The sequence below is a fragment of the Danio rerio genome, chromosome 7 (assembly GCF_052040795.2).
Source record: "Danio rerio strain M-AB ecotype USA chromosome 7, GRCz13ab, whole genome shotgun sequence".
Lineage (NCBI taxonomy): Eukaryota > Metazoa > Chordata > Actinopteri > Cypriniformes > Danionidae > Danio > Danio rerio.
Window position 1 is genome coordinate 61990215 of NC_141027.1, and position 20563 is coordinate 62010777.

Sequence of the window (20563 nt, forward strand, 5' to 3'; positions counted from 1 at the left end):
ATTTTATTTATAATAAAAATGCAAATTGTCATAATTGAACTGAAAAAAGCCCCCGGGACATGAAGAAAGCATGGAGGTAGTGTCTTTAGACCAGCTCAGCTTTTACTTTTCGATGGCGCTTTCTATTTCAGTTTCTCAAATATAGCAATGCACCAACAATGCACCTTATCACACCTCCTTTATAGACAGGCACTTCCATGAGTGCAAAAATGTCTACATCCTGCTTGTTCAAGCCTAAATTTAGTGCCAAAAACTCTTAATCTTCCTTCAGAATATCAGCCTATTAAAATCTAGACTAGACCAAGTTGCAGACTATTTAAAACCATGACAGAGAAAGCAGTTTTCTGTTTGCAAAATAACAATTTATTAAAAAACTGCTCCATAATGTATGTTATATACAGTACTTAAAACACTCATATATATTAAAAGAAAGAAATAAAATTCATTGCGACTTACACTACAATAAAGCAGATAAAATATAACAGGTAATTAAATCAGAAATCAGAATAGTGTCATCAACTTTAAACACTTGAGAATGCAATTGATTAATAATAGTTGTTTTGGAAAAATTTATGAGCAGTGGATTCAAATAAAAATAAAAGCTGCAAGCAACAATTATGAGGCCAAGCAGCCCAGCAGCCACATCATAAACAAGCAAGGAAACAAGCTACAGAACAACGGGGAAATTCTATAACTGTTTGGCAGAATGGTCTGCGCCAAATTTGATGGAAATTGGGCTAACAATCTAATGAAAGTTAAAAACAATAGATTTACAAAATAATTCATAATAGTGGAAAGGAAGTTGTGTCAATTAAAGAATAAATTATATCAATGTACTCTGTATGATCCAAGGAATCTGCAAGACCAGTCACAAGACAATAAACGGAACTATTCAAAAGTCATTTGATAAATTTTGTATGACTTCTATTGATAGAAATTAATTGTTTGTCAAATTTACCCAGAAGGTGGCGCAAACTGACGTAGTTTGGTCAAAGTCAGGTCTGGATCACACACAGTAAGTTTGGTTTCAATACTTCAAACCATTGCAGTAATTTAACCTGTAATGTCATCTGGCAGCAATACATCAAGTTTGCGCATATGCTAAATAAGAACAGTTTTGTCTATCAACATGAATGCCATAAATTTTGGTCTACATGGTAGGAGGATGATCCAAGTCAAATTTGGTGAAGATTAAAGATTAAAAGGGCAGACAGGACGTTTGGCAGATCATGCCATAATTGGTGTCTGTTTTATTGGCATGATGCAAGGAAAAATTTGAATTTCATCAAAATAAGCATGTGCAGTCAAAAGTTATTACCAAATTTGTAAGGTTCATTAATAATGGCTAATGAATGTCTTATAACTCTTGACCCATAGGGCGCCATAGTCACTTAATTTACATAGTGTTGTCAGTGTGAGGCGATAAAAAAAAATTGGTGTCATTATCTTTAACTATCGCAGAGATAAAGCCTCAGATGTAGTTTGGCATCATGCCATCACATTTGTGATTCAGTAAACAAAAACCGTTACACCTATCGATACAAGTTCAATAACTTTTTGTCAGTATGGTCTAAAGATGATCTGATTCTAATTTGGTGCAAATCAGCCAAACAATGTAGGAGTTCAAAAAAGTAGGTTTTTAACTTAATTCTAGATGGCGGACAGTAGGGGTGTCAAAAATAATTGTTTTTTCTGTGCACCGCGATGCAGACACAGACAATTCGGTATCGATTTAGTAATAATCATAACCGGTTATAATGTACTGACGTCATTTATCTCCTATGCTCTCTGTCGTGAGGGAGGTGAGCGCCGGTATTTACAACACTCAGCCAACTCAGGGCCGGCCCGTGGCATAGGCACCATAGGCAAATGCTAAGGGCGCTGTACATCCAGGGGGGCGCTTCAATTGTTTTCGATTTTCCTGACACACATTCAGTTATAGACGGCAATTACTCAAAAACCTCTTACCCTAAAAAGATCTAAAGTGTGTTTCCTACAGAAAGACAAAGCTGGTTATGTTTCACAGCTGTCTTTCTTTTTTTTCGCTCGACATTACGAGCACTGCTCCGTTTAAGCCCTCGCAGTCAGCGTTTACTGCGTTTAAAAGTGCTTATTTTTTTCGTTTTTTTTTTTTTCGTTTTTTCTGCTCCGCTCAGCGCGAGCTCTCCCTGTTGCAAGGACTTAAGTGTGTGTGTTTGTGTGTGTGTGTGCGCGTGTGTGTTTGTTTGTTTGTTTGATGCTGTCTATGTTTTTGAATGTGTTTGAATGAGCGACAGTGTGGTGCTGTGTGTCTGTGTGTTATACAGACAGCATGTTATAGCCTCCCCCCTAAAATATAACACTGTATATGGAAAGCATCGTCAATGCACTGTGATGCACCGAGATATCGAATTGAACCGAATCGATGGCATGATAATCATAACCGAATCGAACCATGAGACCAGTATAGGTTCACACCTCTAGCGGACAGCAAGATCAGCTAATTAAGGCATAATTATAATTGATATCAATATTCTCAGGACCACCCACGGAATGTATCAAGACAAGTTTTATAGCAATATGCAAAATTAGTCACAAGTTATTAGCCTTTTTAGAAATATCATTATAACATTTTACCAAAAGGTGGCACTGCGAGAAAACGTTTTGATCACCATTATAAAAACTTTTATAACAATTTGCCAATGCATCCGTAAAAAATGGCAATTTTTGACATAAAATAAAATAGCCACCTGCCAAAATGGCTGGCTCAGCATGCTCCGCTGGATGCAAAGAGACAATTTTTATGAATTTTGGACCAAGGGTTGAGAAATAAGCAAAAAGCCATTTTTTGTATCTCCGGAGCACTTGGGGGCAGTGTGCCGAAACGCTGCAGCTCACTACAGTCCATGGTTGTGATAACACACACCAAGTTTGGTGTGAATACATTAGTGCATTACGCAGATAACACTGGTTCATAGGGCCATAGACTCCCAGAGCGTAAGATGAAGAAGAAGCCCGAAAAATAATAATAAGAACCAGAAAGGATTCAATAGGTGCATACGCACCTTCGGTGCTTGGCCCCTAATAATATTTAGTGACCTACTACAAACACATTTGTAATATCTGCTATATTAGTGAAAAATCTCAGGTTTTATTGCTTGACAAAAATGACACATGCAGCCTATATCAACACCAAGCTACATCAAGTCAGATAAGTTAAGAAATAGACCACTAAACTGTATCACTGTATCTGCGACAGTTGGGTGACAATGAAAAGACTTTCATATCACATTTAACATCTATCTTTGGTTTAACAACAAATTAATGACAAACAAAACAAAGTTTTTTCAAAACCAATTATATGGACACCTACAGTAAAATTAAAATACACAAAATATACAGAGAAAAGAACCAGAAAAATTTTTTAAATTTATGATATCAATAATGCATATTTAGGTAGGTATCACTTGACTTAAGCAAATATTGCTCATAAACGACAACCAAAAAGCTAATTTTATAATATTATTTAGGTGGAGTGAAGGGCCAGAACAAATATTATACCAAAAAACTCTCTAAATGTGACAAATTCTTCATAATTCGGGTTATGACTGTGGTATATTATAGCTTAAATTCACGTTTTTACTTCTAACCTTTCAAACGATATACAGACTATTACTGAAATTAGGTTTAAAAAAGACAGTCATAACTCCATCACATGAATTGTTTACTCAGTTTCATTCACTTGGGCCAAGTTGACAAAAACACAACTGCAAAGTTAATAATTTGGAGCAAATTATGTAATAATCGAGAATGAGTTGCAATATCTGAATGTATTTCATCTGTAGTCATCTGTTGTGAATCATTGTTTTTTTCAGGTAATTGTGAAGTAAAGCTTCAGTAAAGCTTTTTGTTATAATATAAGTGTGTTCAGAGGCACTTCTGATAATTGTCGATATCTTACTGGATTTGAAGTTAAATTTGAAACATAAAGGTTATCTAGCACAGTTTTTAAACTGTTGTGCAATATACCTTTCTGCTGTCCCTTTTTAGTAAAATACATCTTTCTATTAATAAATATACATTTGATCTTCTTTCATGCATATCTTCTATTATTTAAAAGTACAATATTATGTTTAAAAGCCAGCTTGCAAATTACACTAGCCTTCAAATAGGTCAGAAACGATGAGGTGGGAAGTATTTAATATACACACAGTACATTACAAGCCTGTAATGGTGACAGATAACGTGAGACATTATTTTCTGTAAACTGTGTTGTTTTCAATTTTATGGACATTAAAGAAAGTCTATTTTTGAAAGTCTATTAAAATCCATAAATATAAATGACCCATTTTTGGGTGGCAAAATTACTATTTGCAATTAATCAGAGACATGAATGTATATTTATTTTAAAGGTAGAGCTTCATATAAAAAGAAAATCAGGGTAGTTATTGTGTATGTATAATACATAAATGCACAAATGATTTAAAAACATGGATTTTAAAAGGTGCAAAAAAAAAAAAAAAAAAAAAACAACAAAAAAAATTATCCAATGCAGTTATAGTAGTATCAGTATGGGCATTAGCAGTGGTTCTTAAATCATATTAAAAGTAGATGAGGGTAGTTATTGTGTATGTATAATAAATAAATCCACAAATTATTTAAAAACATGGATTTTAAAAGGCACAAAAAAATAAATAAATAAAATATCCAATGCAGTATTGTACTTGTATTGAAACAATCAGTATGGGCAGTAGCAGTGGTTGATGAGGTATGCATAATTATGTGCACAATAAAGTTATTGTAAACCATCTATGCATGCGTATGCATTAAACAAGCAGTTTTTAGGCTTCAGCTGTATTGTTCATCTAACCATCTTGTACTGGCTATCTAATCCATGAGCTCATGAACCCGCCACCAAACCCCCCTCCCCGACCCCACCCCACCCCAAACCAGTTTTTCTATACATGAGAGCGGATTGTCAGGTTGAGTCTTAAAGGATGTCTGCTTCTGAAAGGCAAGAACCACAGAACCTTCCAGCGAGTGCCAAAAACCTCAGCCATTGCTTGCTGCCAAGGCCGCCGTGGTCTGTTGAGGGAAATTGAAAAAGAAATTAAAGTATGCAGTGTAAGTTTTGTGAAAAATCTCATTATGAATATACAGCCAAGCCCAAAATAATTCATAACACTCCTGGCAAATTGTGACTTAAAAGTTACCTTTATTCAACCATCAACTTTTTTTTTATTCATACCCCTGGCAAACTCTGACTTAGAGTTACTTTAATTGAACTAAAAAGTTGATGAAACTAAAAAATCATAAGGTCGCTAGTTCGAGCCCTGGCTGAGTCAGTTGTCAGTGTTGGTGTGGGATTCCTCCGAGTGCTCCGGTTTTCCCCACAATCCAAAGACATGTGCTTTAGGGGAATTGATTAACCAAATTGGCTGTAGTGTATGAGTGTGAGTGTAAATAAGTGTGTATGGGTGTTACCAAGGGCGTACTCGCACTATGCACAGTTGCCACTATCACATTGCATTCAAGACTAAGCACGCTTACGTCATTGATGATGCGCTGTTCAGTAAGCGCTCTCACTCAGCACAGTGGAGATTTCTTTATTTCTTTATATCGTTTTAACTATTTGGGATGCAGTAACACAGTCCAATATTTTGCAGAACAAATCAGCCACTTTTGACACATACATTTGATATAAACAACCATAAAGTCCTTTTGCTGGAATAAGAAGGTTTGCTAAAGCTGCAGCTGTCGTGCAACGAGGGATTTGCGTCTTAAATAATCTACGACAGTTTGCGTTCATTGAACAATAAGAATGGTTAATAAATCCATATGAAACAGTCCCTTAAAAATCATGTCTCATCTTCAGTTTCAGAGCCCAAGTGAACCGCACTCTGGCACACCTTTTCCAACCCCGCAAGGGCTGGCCAATTGAACCATGCCTGAGCCTGATTCAGAGCACTCACACTTCTCAAACGATCCGGAAAATAGACCTGGGCACGGTTTGGATAGCATAGTGTAAATGCGCCCCAAAACTGGGTTGGTGCTGGAACGGCATTCACCATGTAAAATATATGCCGAAATAGTTGGCAGTCCATTCAGCTGTGGTGACCCTGAATTAGAGACTAATCTGAAGGAAAAGAAATGAATAAATAGCAATAGTTAATTTGTATTATAATAAGTGCTCTATTAACTTCATCTAGTTTTGTGGCCTACAGTGAGGATTGTTTATGCTTTGTAAATCCCTTATAAATGACAATCAAAGACCGTTATATTCTAAAAAATTAAATTCATTATTTTATATCAAATGAAAAATAAATCTTATCTAAAATGAAATTACTGTACAGTTTAAACATCGCTAAATAACACTATATTGTTGCATCAAAAAATATCAATAAATTATAATATTGTTGTTGTTTTATCCAGTTTTATGTTATATTTTGGAACTTCTGTAATGTTCTGTAATGTTCAGCAATGTTTAATATTTACAGTAATGAAATTTATTTAGATAAGATTGTAAACATTTATTGTTCATTTAATATCGAGCCTTTAACTGTCATTTATAGGGATTTATAAGCATAAATAGTCCTCACTTTAGATTAGGGGTCCGTTCTTCGTACGTGGATTACTCAGTTAGCTGGATTTGGATATTGACAATTTGACATGATCCAGGATCGTTTCGTTCTTCAAAGCTGATCCGAGAGTTGTTGTCATGGCAACAGTTCTGCTAGGTCAAACCTGATCGGGAGCAGGTTCAATTCATTTAAACAGGATTAGATCGGCTCAGTTCAAGCAAAGATAATACAGTAAGTATGTTCCGAATTCTGATATTTTCTTACAGTAGTAGTTATATACACTTGGGAAAATGGTACATATTTTTAACTATATATATAAAGTTGAAGTCATTAATAAAATAAATAAAGTTATACATATTAATAAAACGTATGCAATCTGCACCCTCGAAATGAACAAAGACTGCCATCTGGTGGTGCAAAGAGAAAACTTATTGGTATGAACTTTTTAGATTGCTTAGTACAAATTGTGTATAATAGAAATGCACAATATGTGACTTTTTTTTAAAGCAATAATACATTTATGCAGTCATAAACATGTTTTGACAGTTAATATGCCGGTGATTGATGCTTCACAAAAGTTGCAGACACCTTTACCAATATGAAAATGCTTTTGTAAACAACTAGTTATTCTTTACACCGATTAAAAAACGGATACTATTATAAAGAAAATCTTTTCTAAATGTAGAACTAAATACATTGATTTGCATTGAAATGCATGATGAATACTCTTGTCTTGACAAATGAAAGTGTAAAGCCTGCAGCTCACAACAAATGTAGAAAGTTCTTGCGTGTCATATTAAACAAACCGTTTACTGCTAATTTGAAGTAATTTTGCTCACATGGATAATTGAATATTAATCAGATGATGTCATTACGCTGCTGTGCCGTCAGCCCATCGCTGCATTGCTGATCATGATTTCGAGGATCGATAGATCTGTCCTTCACAACACACGCAGCGATCTCAGATCAGTTCATCCAGACATTCTAATCTAATTCGCGAACTTGTTTGAAGAACCAAATTAGCGAGAGATCAGTTATCAAGATTAAAAGATCCAGGATCTGCCAAATAATCTTAGATCATTTAAGCGAGGTATGAAGAACGGACCCCAGGTCACAAAACTGGATGAAGTTGAGTTAATAAAGCATTTATTAAGATACAAATTAACTATTACTATATGCCAGAATAATCAAATATATAAATGTAAATTTGAAAAGTTTATTAATTATTTACTTGCACATTCTGAATGATCTGAAAAAAAAAAACACCAATTATGTCTAAATAACTGGTTTGTAAATAATGCAATATTTACCCGAAACTGAATAAATAATAATTCATAATTTACTCACTGTCTTTTCATTTTAAACCTGTATGACTTTGTTACCTCTGCAAAACACAAAATATCAGATTTTGAAGAATATTGGTAACCAAACAGGGGTGCCACCCATTCACTTGGTTTGGTTATGTGCTTGCTCTGGTTTGGTTACATAAGTGAATGGATGCTGCCCCTGTTCGGTTACCATCATTTTTCAAAATATCTCCTGTTGTGTTCTGTGGAAGTATGTCAGTCAGACAGGCTTAAAATGACAATAGAGTGAGACAAGATGATGATAATATCTAATTTTTTACAGGAGGGATACCATTAAAACACAGAATCTGTTTATTTTTTCACAATAGATATACTGTTAAAACACCAAAAAAAAGCCTGTTTTTACAGTAGGTAAATACTGTAATACTGTCCACATTATAACGATTGCCCACATTGGTCAGACTATGAGAATGTTACCCCAAACTTGATTAGATGAGTATCAAACATTTTTTCTTTTGAGTGTGTGCCATATTTTTGTTTTCATGTTATTTCCCGTTTTGTCAAAAAAGAGATAGTATATAACATGCATTTTATTGTCTTTGCTTTTCAAGTGTAGACAGACTATTAGAATGATGAATAGTGTAGACAGGTAGTTAGAGGATGTTTCTTTACTTTTATTTTGGCTCTTAGACTCTCTCATAAATACGCCAAAAATTATCTATATACAATGCAAGTAATCTTGTGTTGTTTTCGATTTTCTTTTTCTATTTTTTCCTCTCTTGATTTTTTTCATCAGAATGACACAAATGAAAAGAGGGTTTCAAGCAGGTCATTATACTGTACGTGCCAGAAGATAATGCAAACAGAAGGACCTGAAATGAAGGATATCTACCTTAATATCTACAATATTATCTTTTAAATGTCTATTCTATATTGGTTATAATGTTTCTGGATATAAAAAGGACATTTATCGAAGCTGCTGGGATCACATACTCACAGGGAAACAGGACTTGAACTAAGTGCTTAAAGGAACCAACGATCATCTCAATGCTAGTGAATACTGTAAGAGTAGGCTCTACTGGTGGCTTCAAAGCTTGCTGTTTGCTCCAACACTACACAGTACTAAGTAGTACACCTGGCAACGTAGGAGCAATCATCTTAAGACAGCGTTCTTTTATCTTAAGTGGTTTATTTTGTTTTTTGTTTATTTTTTTGCATATGTCTTCTTTTACACTTTTTTGCGTATGTCTTCTAATCCACGCTAACACGGGGAGAACATGCAAACTCGACACAGAAATGTCAACAGACCCAGCCGAGGCTCGAACCAGCGACTTTCTTGCTGTGAGGCGACATCGCAACCCACTGTGCCACGGCGCCACCCTCTATGTAATGCATAATCATATGCACTCAAGGCATTCTCTCCTTGTACTATCTGCCAACTCCCCACAAGCATCAATCACCTCATCAGCACAGCCATGTTCTGCTAAATCTTCCACAAGCACCTAACCATCAACACAGCCATGTTCTTCCCCCTGCAAGTCAGTTTCAAACATAAAAAAAAGTAAAAAAAAAAAAATTTAATTAATTAATTAAATAAAAACATTAAAAGAACCTTTGTGTCTGTTTTGTGACAGGCAGATGACACTAGCAGGGCTGTATCTTTTAGTATTATATAGAATACACTTTTTGTTCTGCCCGATCTCCCAGTCAGGGGTTTATTTAGTTTTATTTAGTTAATTTTAGTTTTTGGAACTCTGTTCCATTGGAAATAAGTTCTTTCAGAAGAAGAACAGTTCTTTGAAGTGATATTTGTTTTTATTCTGTCTATTCAGTATCCTTCAGCAAGAACAGTGGTGGTGGGGTTCATAATGTTCGCAATGGTATTTTATTAGTTGTTGGTTTAACCATGCAGTGTTTAATGGCAGTTATGTTACTTTCTTTTCAATGACGTTTCTTGTTACATGTTCAAAAACATCAACCAATATTGCATATCCATAATTATTTTAATGGATATACTTAAACAATACTTACACTGTAACGTAAATTAGAAATGTAATGGAAAATATATATTTTTTACGCCATTTTGAATTTTACTTGAATACAAATAAAAATGAAAAAAAAAAAATCCCTCCCTCAATAAATACAAATACAGATACAATTACCGGCTGCTCTGCACATCCCTAATAAAAACAAGTTCTGTCTTGTTCTTGAATCTGATTGGCCAATAGCCGTGATATACAGATGTTACTACTTCAATTGGGGGAAAAGGATATGATGAGTGTTTCCCAAAACCCCTAGTTTCTCTGTCGCAGATCCATCATTTAAATTACGTTAGTTATAACGTAAAATGTCCATAATGATAAAGCACACCATCGCATCATTAAGAGGGCATTAAAATAAAGACAACTGAAACAAATTTAGAATTGGTTTGTTTATTTATTTAATGTGATTTTTTATATCTTTATTCTTTAAGGTATTTCAATATAACTTAGGCTATTCTATCGAGATATGACACCATAAAAGGCATTCAATGCACTGATTAATAGGGATGCAATGAAAAGCCGATTTCACTATTAACCGTTTTTATTCATTATATGCTTCCCAACGCTGCATTTCTGTTGCACGAAAAAAAAAAGCTGCTGCAAATAAACAAAGTTATGCCATTACCATTTCAATAGTTTCATGATAGTAGTAGCTGGTGTGCCTGATTCTGATTTGACATTCTTCCGCTAAACTTCCCCTGTCTTGAAGTGTAAATGGACTATGAACTTTTGCTATTGAGGCTAAGGCATCAAGGTGTAAATGGGCTATAGTTCTCTCTGCAAATTTCAGGTTTGAGGTAGGGGAAGTGGCAGAGGCGATTAAAATGTACCATCTCAAAAAAAAAAAAAAAAAGCCGCTTACTGTGTGTAAAATCTGTGTGTAAAGATTATTACCTTATTTTTATTTTATTATTTTTATTTATTTATTCATTTATTCATTTTCTTTTCGGCTTAGTCCCTTTATTAGTCTGTAATCGCCACAGCGGAATGAACCGTCAACTTATCCAGCATATGTTTTACATAGCGGATGCCAGGATAGCCAGCCTGGGCTTCGGGGCGAAGTGAAAGAAAGAGGCGGACTTTGTTCGAGTCTGGGAAAGATAGCTTGCCGTCATTACACTAGTTTTTCGATCGCACACATGAGTTACATGCGGCAAATACATAAACAAATAAATAAATAAGGGAAAGAAAACATCTAGCCTTATAGGCTGAGATCTTTTTGCTTATATTCGTCCTTATGTTTCCATTTTAAATGTAAGGCTGTTGCATAAAATAATACAATTTTAATTTATAAGTGACTTTACTGCGTCCCCCATGATGTTTCAATAACGCATAATAATCTTTACACCATATTAAAGACACAGCAGACAGTAAAGTTTTTCGAGAGTTTTTGTCAAGTTTAAACGGTGTGTTTGTGCATGTTTAGATGTCTGTATGTGTGTGTGTGAGAGATTGAGCAAAAGAGCGCTAATATATAACATAAAAATTTACAAATTACGTGTTCCCTTTTGTAGACTCAAAACAATAGTGTCATATCTTGATAAAATAGCCTAAGCCATATTGAAATATAATTTAAAGAATTACAAATATCGGATATAGTAAAATCGCATTAAATAAATTAACCAATATAAAACAAGCAAAAGCTAGCTATAACAGTTTAGGTAGGCCTATATAGCCTACATAAATGAAACCGTTAAAGCCATATTAAACAATGCCATTATACAAAGGCCTATCTGAAAAAAAGATTTTAGATAATCTCTAAAAACAATAACCAGAGAAGGCTTAAAATATTATTTATAAAGTATTTGGTTATGATGATAATAATCAAATCGTGCAAACAGAGCATTTTTGGTGAGAGTGAAAGCAGGTAATAGCTTTTTTTCTGTTTTCCAGCTGCGCAGTGCCTTTAAAAACACATCGGGGAAAACTGCAAAAATAAATGAGTACTGTGTCTCTAAACAAGTGTTGATGTTTTTATATGACGTGCTAAAAATGAAAAATGAAATTTACATGAAGAGCTTTATTAGTGAAAAGCTACTGAGCGCAACAAAATATATGCTGTTTTCTTACTTGCTCTTATGTGCTGAAATACTTAACACTTTCCTTAAGATCACAGAATGCAACATAAGTGTCATATAGCCTATAAAAGGAAAAAAATAATATGTTTCAGGTCTCTCCAGAGCATTTTGGGCTGGATGTTTGACTGCGTCTATCTAAATGAGGATGTTATAAAATACATTTTCTACAGAGTTATTAACAGAGACAACTCGATGTTCGATGCCAACAGTCGGTCGGTGAGTAAATGAGGGTTTGCGTGACGCGCTGTGAGCTACTAGCCCAACAGTGGAAACTCGACATGATTTCGGCCTCACTGATGCCCATTAATACCTGACAGACAAGCTTTTGGTTATGAGATGGGGTTAGGGGTATGTCTCCACTTTTAAGTGTTTTTCACAAACATGGATACACAAAATGCAAAACTCCGACGTAGGACGAATGGCATAACCGTATCAAAACTTATGCGTTTAAAAACGAAAATTAAATATAGGGCCTTACTAAAAAGAATGTTTCTATGCACAACAACTGGCTGAACATGTTTTTTAGAATATCTATATTACGCTCCTAGCATTTGCCAAAAAGAATTATGTAAAAACATAGAACATAGCTGAATAGGGTTGCCTGCTTTAGACGACGGGTTAGTAATTATGTTATATAAATGGTCATGCTCAGGTCAATGAAATAATAACTTTAATGAATAAAATATGTTCGTAAGAATGTGGTGGGCCAGTGATTCCTGTCATCACTGGGTTAAAGAGCTCAGAAGAATTCTGCTTTGCATTTTTTTTTTTTAAGTTAATGATACATATAACAGGCTACATTTTGATGGTAAAATAACCTTTTAAACGATGGCTGTTATTTCTTTTAGTATTCAAACATTAAATAACGAATGCATCAAGTGAAATAAAACGAATATGAAACAACACATGGATATAAATATAAAGGGCTTTTATGATTAGCAAAATGCTGCTCTTTTTATCTTTGTATTTTTATAATTTTATTATTGTTATTTTTAATATTTTAAATTAATTAAAGCTATAGACAAATACTGCTTGAAATTTTAGAAGATATTTTGTGCAACCCAGTACATATTAAAGATCACTGAGAACAAACAAACAAAAGCACATCGCTTATATAAAATGTCAATCAATTTAATAAAGCTCTAGCCACGAATAAAATAATAGGCTATTTTATTATTGTATTATTTTGGACGACGGGTTAGTAATTATATTATAAATGGTTATGTTCAGGTCAATGAAATAATAACTTTAATAATTCTGCTTTGCATTTTTCTATGTATTACTAACATCACTAAACCAGACATTTGTTTTATAAGTTAACCAAATATTTGCAGAGATTCAGCAGTTTTTTTTCTGACGCGTTTGCCAGTCATGCCAGTCAGTGAAAAAAAAGTAACTGTGGCCCTGTTTGCAGGTATTCAGATTTGTTGTTATCTGATGCAACTTTTATTATTTACAGGACATAAAAATGCAATTAAAAGTTTCAAATCAATTAAACTCAATTTATAAAAAGAATAGCCCATTTTATGCATTAAATAATGAAATATATAACTAATTTTCTTTATTTCTGATCAGACCATGCAGTCTGTTTTACAGTTGTAATATGTGCATATGCTTTTTTTAAATAACATTCGTTTAACAAATATTTTAGCACATCGAAAGTAATTAAATGACCTGTCATTTGATTAAAACCTTTATGCAAAAGGATCAGAAATTGATCGCGCACGCACAGGAAAAAAGGCAATTATGCAACACATGACATGCATCGCTCTCATGCCACGTTTTGAGGATAAATTCGCATCTAGGTGCTGCTTTGAACAGAATAAAACTATTAAAAAGCACATTAAAGACTTAACTCATAAAATAAAACATTCATAAAGGAGTATCTTATGGAAATTACCAATTGACAGGCACTGCTTTCGATTTTAAAATAATAAAGCAGCTTTAAAAAAATAATTTCATAAAGAGAAATGACAGGAAAAAAGTAAAAAAAAAAGATTAAATATATCGGGACTAATAAAGTATAATAAGTAAAGAACATTCCTCTATAATATATTCTTTCGACTCGAATACATCAGCTAAGATTATGAATGACGGAGTAGGCTATCTCTCCTGCTTGCTTCAGCAGCATGTCTGGTTATGAATGAGGAGGCGGAGAGAATGCACTGTTTAGTTTCGGCTTGATATATTTAAATAAATAAAAACTAACACCGAACTGCTTATAACTCTTAAAAAGTTAAACTAAAATGCACAACCAGGATGCACAATAAACCTAACGCGCCATTATTTTAATAATATATTCGTGAAGAATGAGCCATAAGATTGAGATTGTTGACGATGCTCTCTAGCGGCAAAGTTCCTGGCAGAGTAGCGAATGAAAAAATTTGTAAAAAAAGCAAGCGCATATCTTAGCCATACCTTGAGTTTGTTCACATTCTGACTGTATTAACATACATGCTGTATTTTAATATAGCTTATTTTGATGAATTAGCTCTAACTAACAGCTTATTCTTCTTTTTCAGCGGTTATGCGCGCATTACATTTCACACGCATGTGCAAGGTGACTGAAATTGAAATTCAAATACAAAACATACTGAGCCATTAAGTAAAAAAAAAAACTAAACAAAACAACAGTTATAGCTACTTTAAAGGAGAATACTGACGTTTTGAAACAAAAAAACTGAACTGAAACTAAATTATTAAAAATAAACCTGCGAGATTTAATTTATGTCCTGCGGCAAAAATATTTTTATTATACTTTGTGACCTGCTTAAGGTAGGTTAATTTATTTTTTTGCTTTTGATGAAGCAGCATTCAACTTACGCTCTTTAGACCATGCTCCTGGCCGTTTCTCAGTGCTTCGCGGCAATGTCTTTAAATAAATAATTTTTTTAGGCCTATTTTCATTATTCATTTATTTTCAATATTCGTTTATTATTATGTACAATTATTGAGACATAAAATGAGATAGTAAACTATAATCAACAACGAAAATGTAAATAAAAACGGAAATAAAAACATGACACGCACAGGAAAAAAAGGCAATTATGCGACACATGACTTGCATCGCTCTCATGCCACGTTTTGAGGATAAATTCGCAATTAGGTGCTGCTTGAAATAAAATAAAACTATTAAAAAGCACATTAAAGACTTTAATCAAAAAATAAAACATTCATAAAGGAGTATCTTATGGAAAAACACCAATTGACGGGCTCTGCTTTCAGTTTTAAAAGAATCAAGCAGCTTTAAAAAAAATTAAATTTGCTGAAGAGAAATGACACGAAAAAAAAGATTACACCTATCGGGTATGTTATAAGAACATTCCTCTTTGATATATTCTTTCGACTCCGATACATCAGCTAAGATTATGAATGACGGAGTGTCTCTCCTGCTTCAGCAGCGTGTCCCGCTGGTTATAAACGATAAGGCGGAGAGAATGCGCCGCTTAGCGCCCTAACGCCCCATTATTTTAATTCTATATTCGTGAAGAATGAGCCAACTGCATATGCTTAGTCCTGTTGGTCGGGACACTCTGCTTTATAACTTATTAGTTTATTACAATAATCACACCTAGCTTTGCCATCGTTCTTCACCACATGTAGCCACTCAGCACATCTTGCGGTCTATCTTTAAACAAATGTTTAGATTATTGAAGGAAATAAAAACAGAAATAAAACATAAATGAAAATGTCTTGTCTTAGTCCTATCAAAATAGCAAACACTGAACATTTTTCTATATTTAGGCTGCTTTATTTATGTATTTATTTAAGACTACTTATTTGTAATGAATGTTTGTGCTTTCATTTTAGTTGTCTTTTACTTCTTCAATTCTATTCTCCAAAACGAATCCTCTTTGCACTTAAAAAGTTTACAATAAAGCGTGTTAACAAATTTAAATGATTATTGAAGGAATTATAATGCTTTTACTTATTGTTTAATCTCATTTACAAGCACAGTAGCATATTTAAAGCTGCTGTATGGGCTATTTCTGTCCGTTCGCATCCCGTCCCTTTGCGCCCCCTGGCGGCTCATTTACAAACTGCGGTCATACACTAAAAACAGAGCAGCACCTATTTCAAACTGCGGCGGTATATGACGCGGCGGCAATAGCCACTTTGAACTCTCACCTACTGTATTTGAGTAATATCAGTACCCGTACAGCCTCTTTACCCTTTGTGTATTACTCCACCCACATACAGCCAGCAACAAGCAGAGACACTACAGTTTGACAAATTTTACTGTTGTTAGACAACAAAATATACTTTGAGGCTTTTTTTAGTTGAGAATGTAGTTGTTTAGATTGCAATTATGCAGTTTATTTGCAAAAAATATTGCCTATTTTAAAATATTTACAATTTATAAGAGGGCTCATCGACGGCCATAGTGTAGACCAAAGACGGTTGAAGTTTTCTATCCGCAAGATGGCGACAGAACCGCATAATAAGCTCTTAAGCTTAGAAGCTTATAACACTCTGATTTCTAACTATTGCAGATGAAATTATGATTAAACTGGTAAGCAATACCTGCCAACAATTCCATACTTTTTTCATGGGAGTATCCCGTATTTCAGACCAGTTTCCCGCAAACATCCTGTTTTGATTTCTTTTTCTGAAAAAAGCAATATCCGCATGTGTTTAGCGTTTTTCCTTATCGCAAACACAACAGTATGATATTGATTGCGTTGCTTTTTGGGGGGTTAATTATTGTGATATTCCCGATTGCAACAGAGAAATACTGTAGACTGTAAAACTATAAGAAGATATCTCTGTAGATGGATGGCATTTCAGCCTTATAATCTTAAAGTGAACAAAATCAGCTGCTTTGTTATCACTTTAAACATAGAGAATCATTCAAACACTAGCTCTAAAGTGATGTAGGTGAATAAGTAACAGCTTCTGATGTTTTGACGTCAGCCCTGGTGGGGACGTGTGTTGGCACGAGGTCATAGGCCGAATGCCTTAGTGTCCCACTAGTGCTGATACACAGCCATATCGCACTGCTACGAGTGTGATATTGCCGTTATATATAAACGTATTTCCTTACATCGGTAAACATCAAATTGTGTTATATTAATTTAAAGGTCAAATAAGTTGTGTGGCTCTGGGCAAATATTATTTGAGGGAAGAATGACCAAAACGACTCTTTTTGTCCCAAAGTTTGAAGACCCCTACTATATGATATGGAACATAGTCAAATTGACTATTTTTTGACATCAATTCTGAAATTCCTATGTTTGAATTACAAATTCTGTATATTTTAAGGCAATATGTTTCACCGCTAGAGACCACACATTGACAACAAATAAAAGGTATAGTTTGATGATTTGACTTGGATGCTTGAGGCCATACAGGACTTGAGCAGAAATCATGTTTAAGAATAAGTTACAAGTTTTCATAACTTACTAAACGAAACTGCTAAACAACTGCTTATTAGAGACTTGTTGCTCTGTGCATTCTAATAAAATACACAATATATTAAAGCAACTTTGTTGTTTCCCTGTTTTCTATAAATACAAACCAGAAATCAAGGGTGACTTGACTTTTAAAAAAAAAAATTTCTTTCTCTTTCTCTGCTGGATGAATGCTTTTTTTAAATTTGATATCAAAGTCAAACGCAGTGATAATAAAACACACTGATGTGTAATTGGATCTTTGGTATGAAACCTTACAGATGAAAAGTGACAACTACACCCAGTCTCCATATCTATATGTATTTATGTAGACAGCATTGCATTATTAATAAATGAATAAAAATTATGCTAAAAACAACCATACTTACACTTCTTCGGTTAAGTGTGACATCTTCTCTATGGTAGTTGTGTCCTGTTGTGGAAAACATGAAAAATAGTACCAGTGAGAATTGTTACCACAAGTATGCAATTTTTTATATATAAGATGATAGTTACAATTCATAAAAAAGATTTATGAAAGTAACCCAGTGAAAGTGATGGGGTGAATTGGATTAGTTTTCCCATACAGTGATTAAAAACAATAAAACATACAGTGAAAAAAAATAGGGAACGTCAAACTTTGTAAAAAAATTAATATATTATATTAATATAATAAATAAAAAGTTTGTTTTATACCATAAATGTAAAATCATGTACATACAGTTGAAGTCAGAGTTATTAACCCCCTGAATTATTAGCCCCATTTATTTTTTCCCCAATTTCTGTTTAACAGAGAAAAGATTTTTTCAACACATTTTTAAAGCAGAATAGTTTTAATAACTCATTTCCAATAACTGATTTATTTAGTCTTTGCCATGATGACAGTAAATAATATTTTACTAGATATTTTTCAAGATACTTCTATACAGCTTAAAGTGACATTTAAATGCTTAACTAGGTTAATTAGGTTAACTAGGCAGGTTAGGGTAATTAGGCAAGGTATTGTATAACAGTTTGTTCTGTAGACTATAAAAGATACATAGGTTAAAGGGGCTAATAATTTTGTCCTTAAAATAGTGTTTAAAAATAAAAATAAAACTTCTGTAGTTCTAGTCATAATAAAACAAGAGAGACTTTCTCCAGAATAAAAAATATATTATCAGACATACTGTGATAATTTCCTTGCTCTGTAAACATAATTTGGGAAATATAAAAAAAAAAAATCAAAAGGGAGGTAATAATACTGTGAAAAAACCTTTTTGTTTTGACTTGTGAAAGGGCAGTATTAGTGACTGTTATAGTGGCCAATGGTAGAATCAGGACATTATGAAAACCTATTTTGGAAATGTATTTAGAACATAATTTACAGTATGGAGGGTGACAACCCATGACCTTTTGTTCAAACTTATTAGTTATCTGTTCCAACTCTCTGTGATCATCTCAAGAATGAGTTTTACAAGTTTAATATGTTTTTACAGTGCATTTTTGTAACATAGACAGTAAAATAGCAATGTAACTGCTGAAATTACCACAGCCGCATGAGAGCAAAAACAGTCCAACCAAGTATAACGTGTGTGTGTGTGTGTGTGTGTGTGTGTGTGTGTGTGTGTGTGTGTGTGTGTGTGTGTGTGTCTGTACTGTGCACTTTGTAATAGCATTTGTGTTTGACTCATTTCAAAAAGACTTGAATATAAAACCTTTGGAATGCTGACACTGGAAGGTCAATATTTCCAGCCACTATGTGTTTGAAGACATTCCATGTTTTATTTCTCAACATACACTTTGATGACAAAGAAGCAAGGCAGGGAAGATGAGTGCGTGATAAACTCACACCAATACGGGATGTATGGAACAAGTGGGTCAAGCGATTGTCATTTCTTAACAATCCAATGCCCCACATCACTGTTCCATTTTGTGGCTGCTGTCCCTTTAGACAATACATGCCCAGCAAACCATGTTTGTTTTTCGTGGTGTCAAATTGATGCCATACATAACTGTGTTCCAGTCTTTGTTAAAAGAAATTGTTATTTTCATGTTATAAATAACAAAAAATATACCAAAAAAGGCAATGCAGTGGTACAGTAGGTAGTGCTGTCGCCTCACAGCTAGTGCTGGTTCGAGCCTCGGCTGGATCAGTTGACGTTTCTGTGTGGGGTTTGCATGTTCTCCCTCTGTTCGCGAGGGTTTCCTCCGGGTGCTTCGGTTTCCCCCATAGTCCAAAGACATGTGGTATAGGTGACTTAGGTAGGCTAAATTGTCCATAGTGTATGAGTGTGAATGAGTGTGTATGGATGTTTCCCAGAGATGGGTTACGGCTGGAAGGGCATCAGCAGCGTAAAAATATATGCTGGATAAGTTGGCAGTTCATTCTGCTCTGGTGACCCCGGTATAATAAAGGGACTAAGCCAGAAAAAAAAATGAATGAATGAATGAATACCAATAAAAAGTTCAAAAGAAATAAATCAACAAAAATATATATACACTTTTCCAATTTTAGGTGAAACAGTGAGTTTTGGAAACGTGGGGGGTTGCGAGTGGGTGTTTAAAGGGTCACGAAATACCAAAACACAATTTTTGAGCTGTTGACAGCCATATATTGTCCCACACTGCTAAAAACAACATTAGTACACATATTTCACTAAAAGGTGAAAACTGGTTGTTTTTGCTTTATTTCAAGCAAATTCGTACTTCCGGCTTGAAACAAATTTTTAAAGCTGCGTCAGGGCTATGAGATCTTAGCGTGTATTTCAGTGTGTAGACTGGACGTCTGTACCTGGGAGTGCCTTATTACATCTCTGAGTGTGCTGCATTCATTCATGAGTAAGATTTGGTTCAAACCAATCAGCGCACTCTATTGTGCATGCGGTACAACTTTATTAATATGCATGATATCTTCGAAGACTGTTTGTACCTGAAACAGTGTTCAGACGGCAGAGAGAGACAACACTGTCAAGTCAAACTAATATAGAAGGAGAAAAAAAATCCATCCGCCAGTCGGAGGGAGAGGCGGAAGGACATGCAGTAGTTTGGCATTCACGTAAGGAAAAAAGGAAACTGAAACCTAACCAGAACAGAATCTCCGCCAAAACGAAACCTCCGACAAAGCCGAATGTCCGCCAAAATTGAGCAAAAGAAAGTGCACAACAGTTAAAAAACCATCATCAAGTCCCGGAGTGGCAACCGGTG

General features: G+C 34.4%; 1 protein-coding gene across 2 annotated transcripts in view; it reads right to left on the minus strand.

Annotated features, from left to right (window-relative positions):
• Nucleotides 1-340: 340 nt before the first annotated feature.
• The window catches only part of zdhhc21 (zDHHC palmitoyltransferase 21), a 70109-nt gene continuing 49886 nt past the window's right edge, over nt 341-20563 (minus strand). Inside the window, 2 exon segments of one of the 2 annotated variants that reach the window (NM_001123055.2) lie at nt 341-5064; nt 17767-17810. In NM_001123055.2, the coding sequence (NP_001116527.2) occupies nt 4938-5064; nt 17767-17810 (171 nt within the window). In that variant the 3' untranslated portion in view covers nt 341-4937. 2 annotated transcript variants of the gene reach the window in all.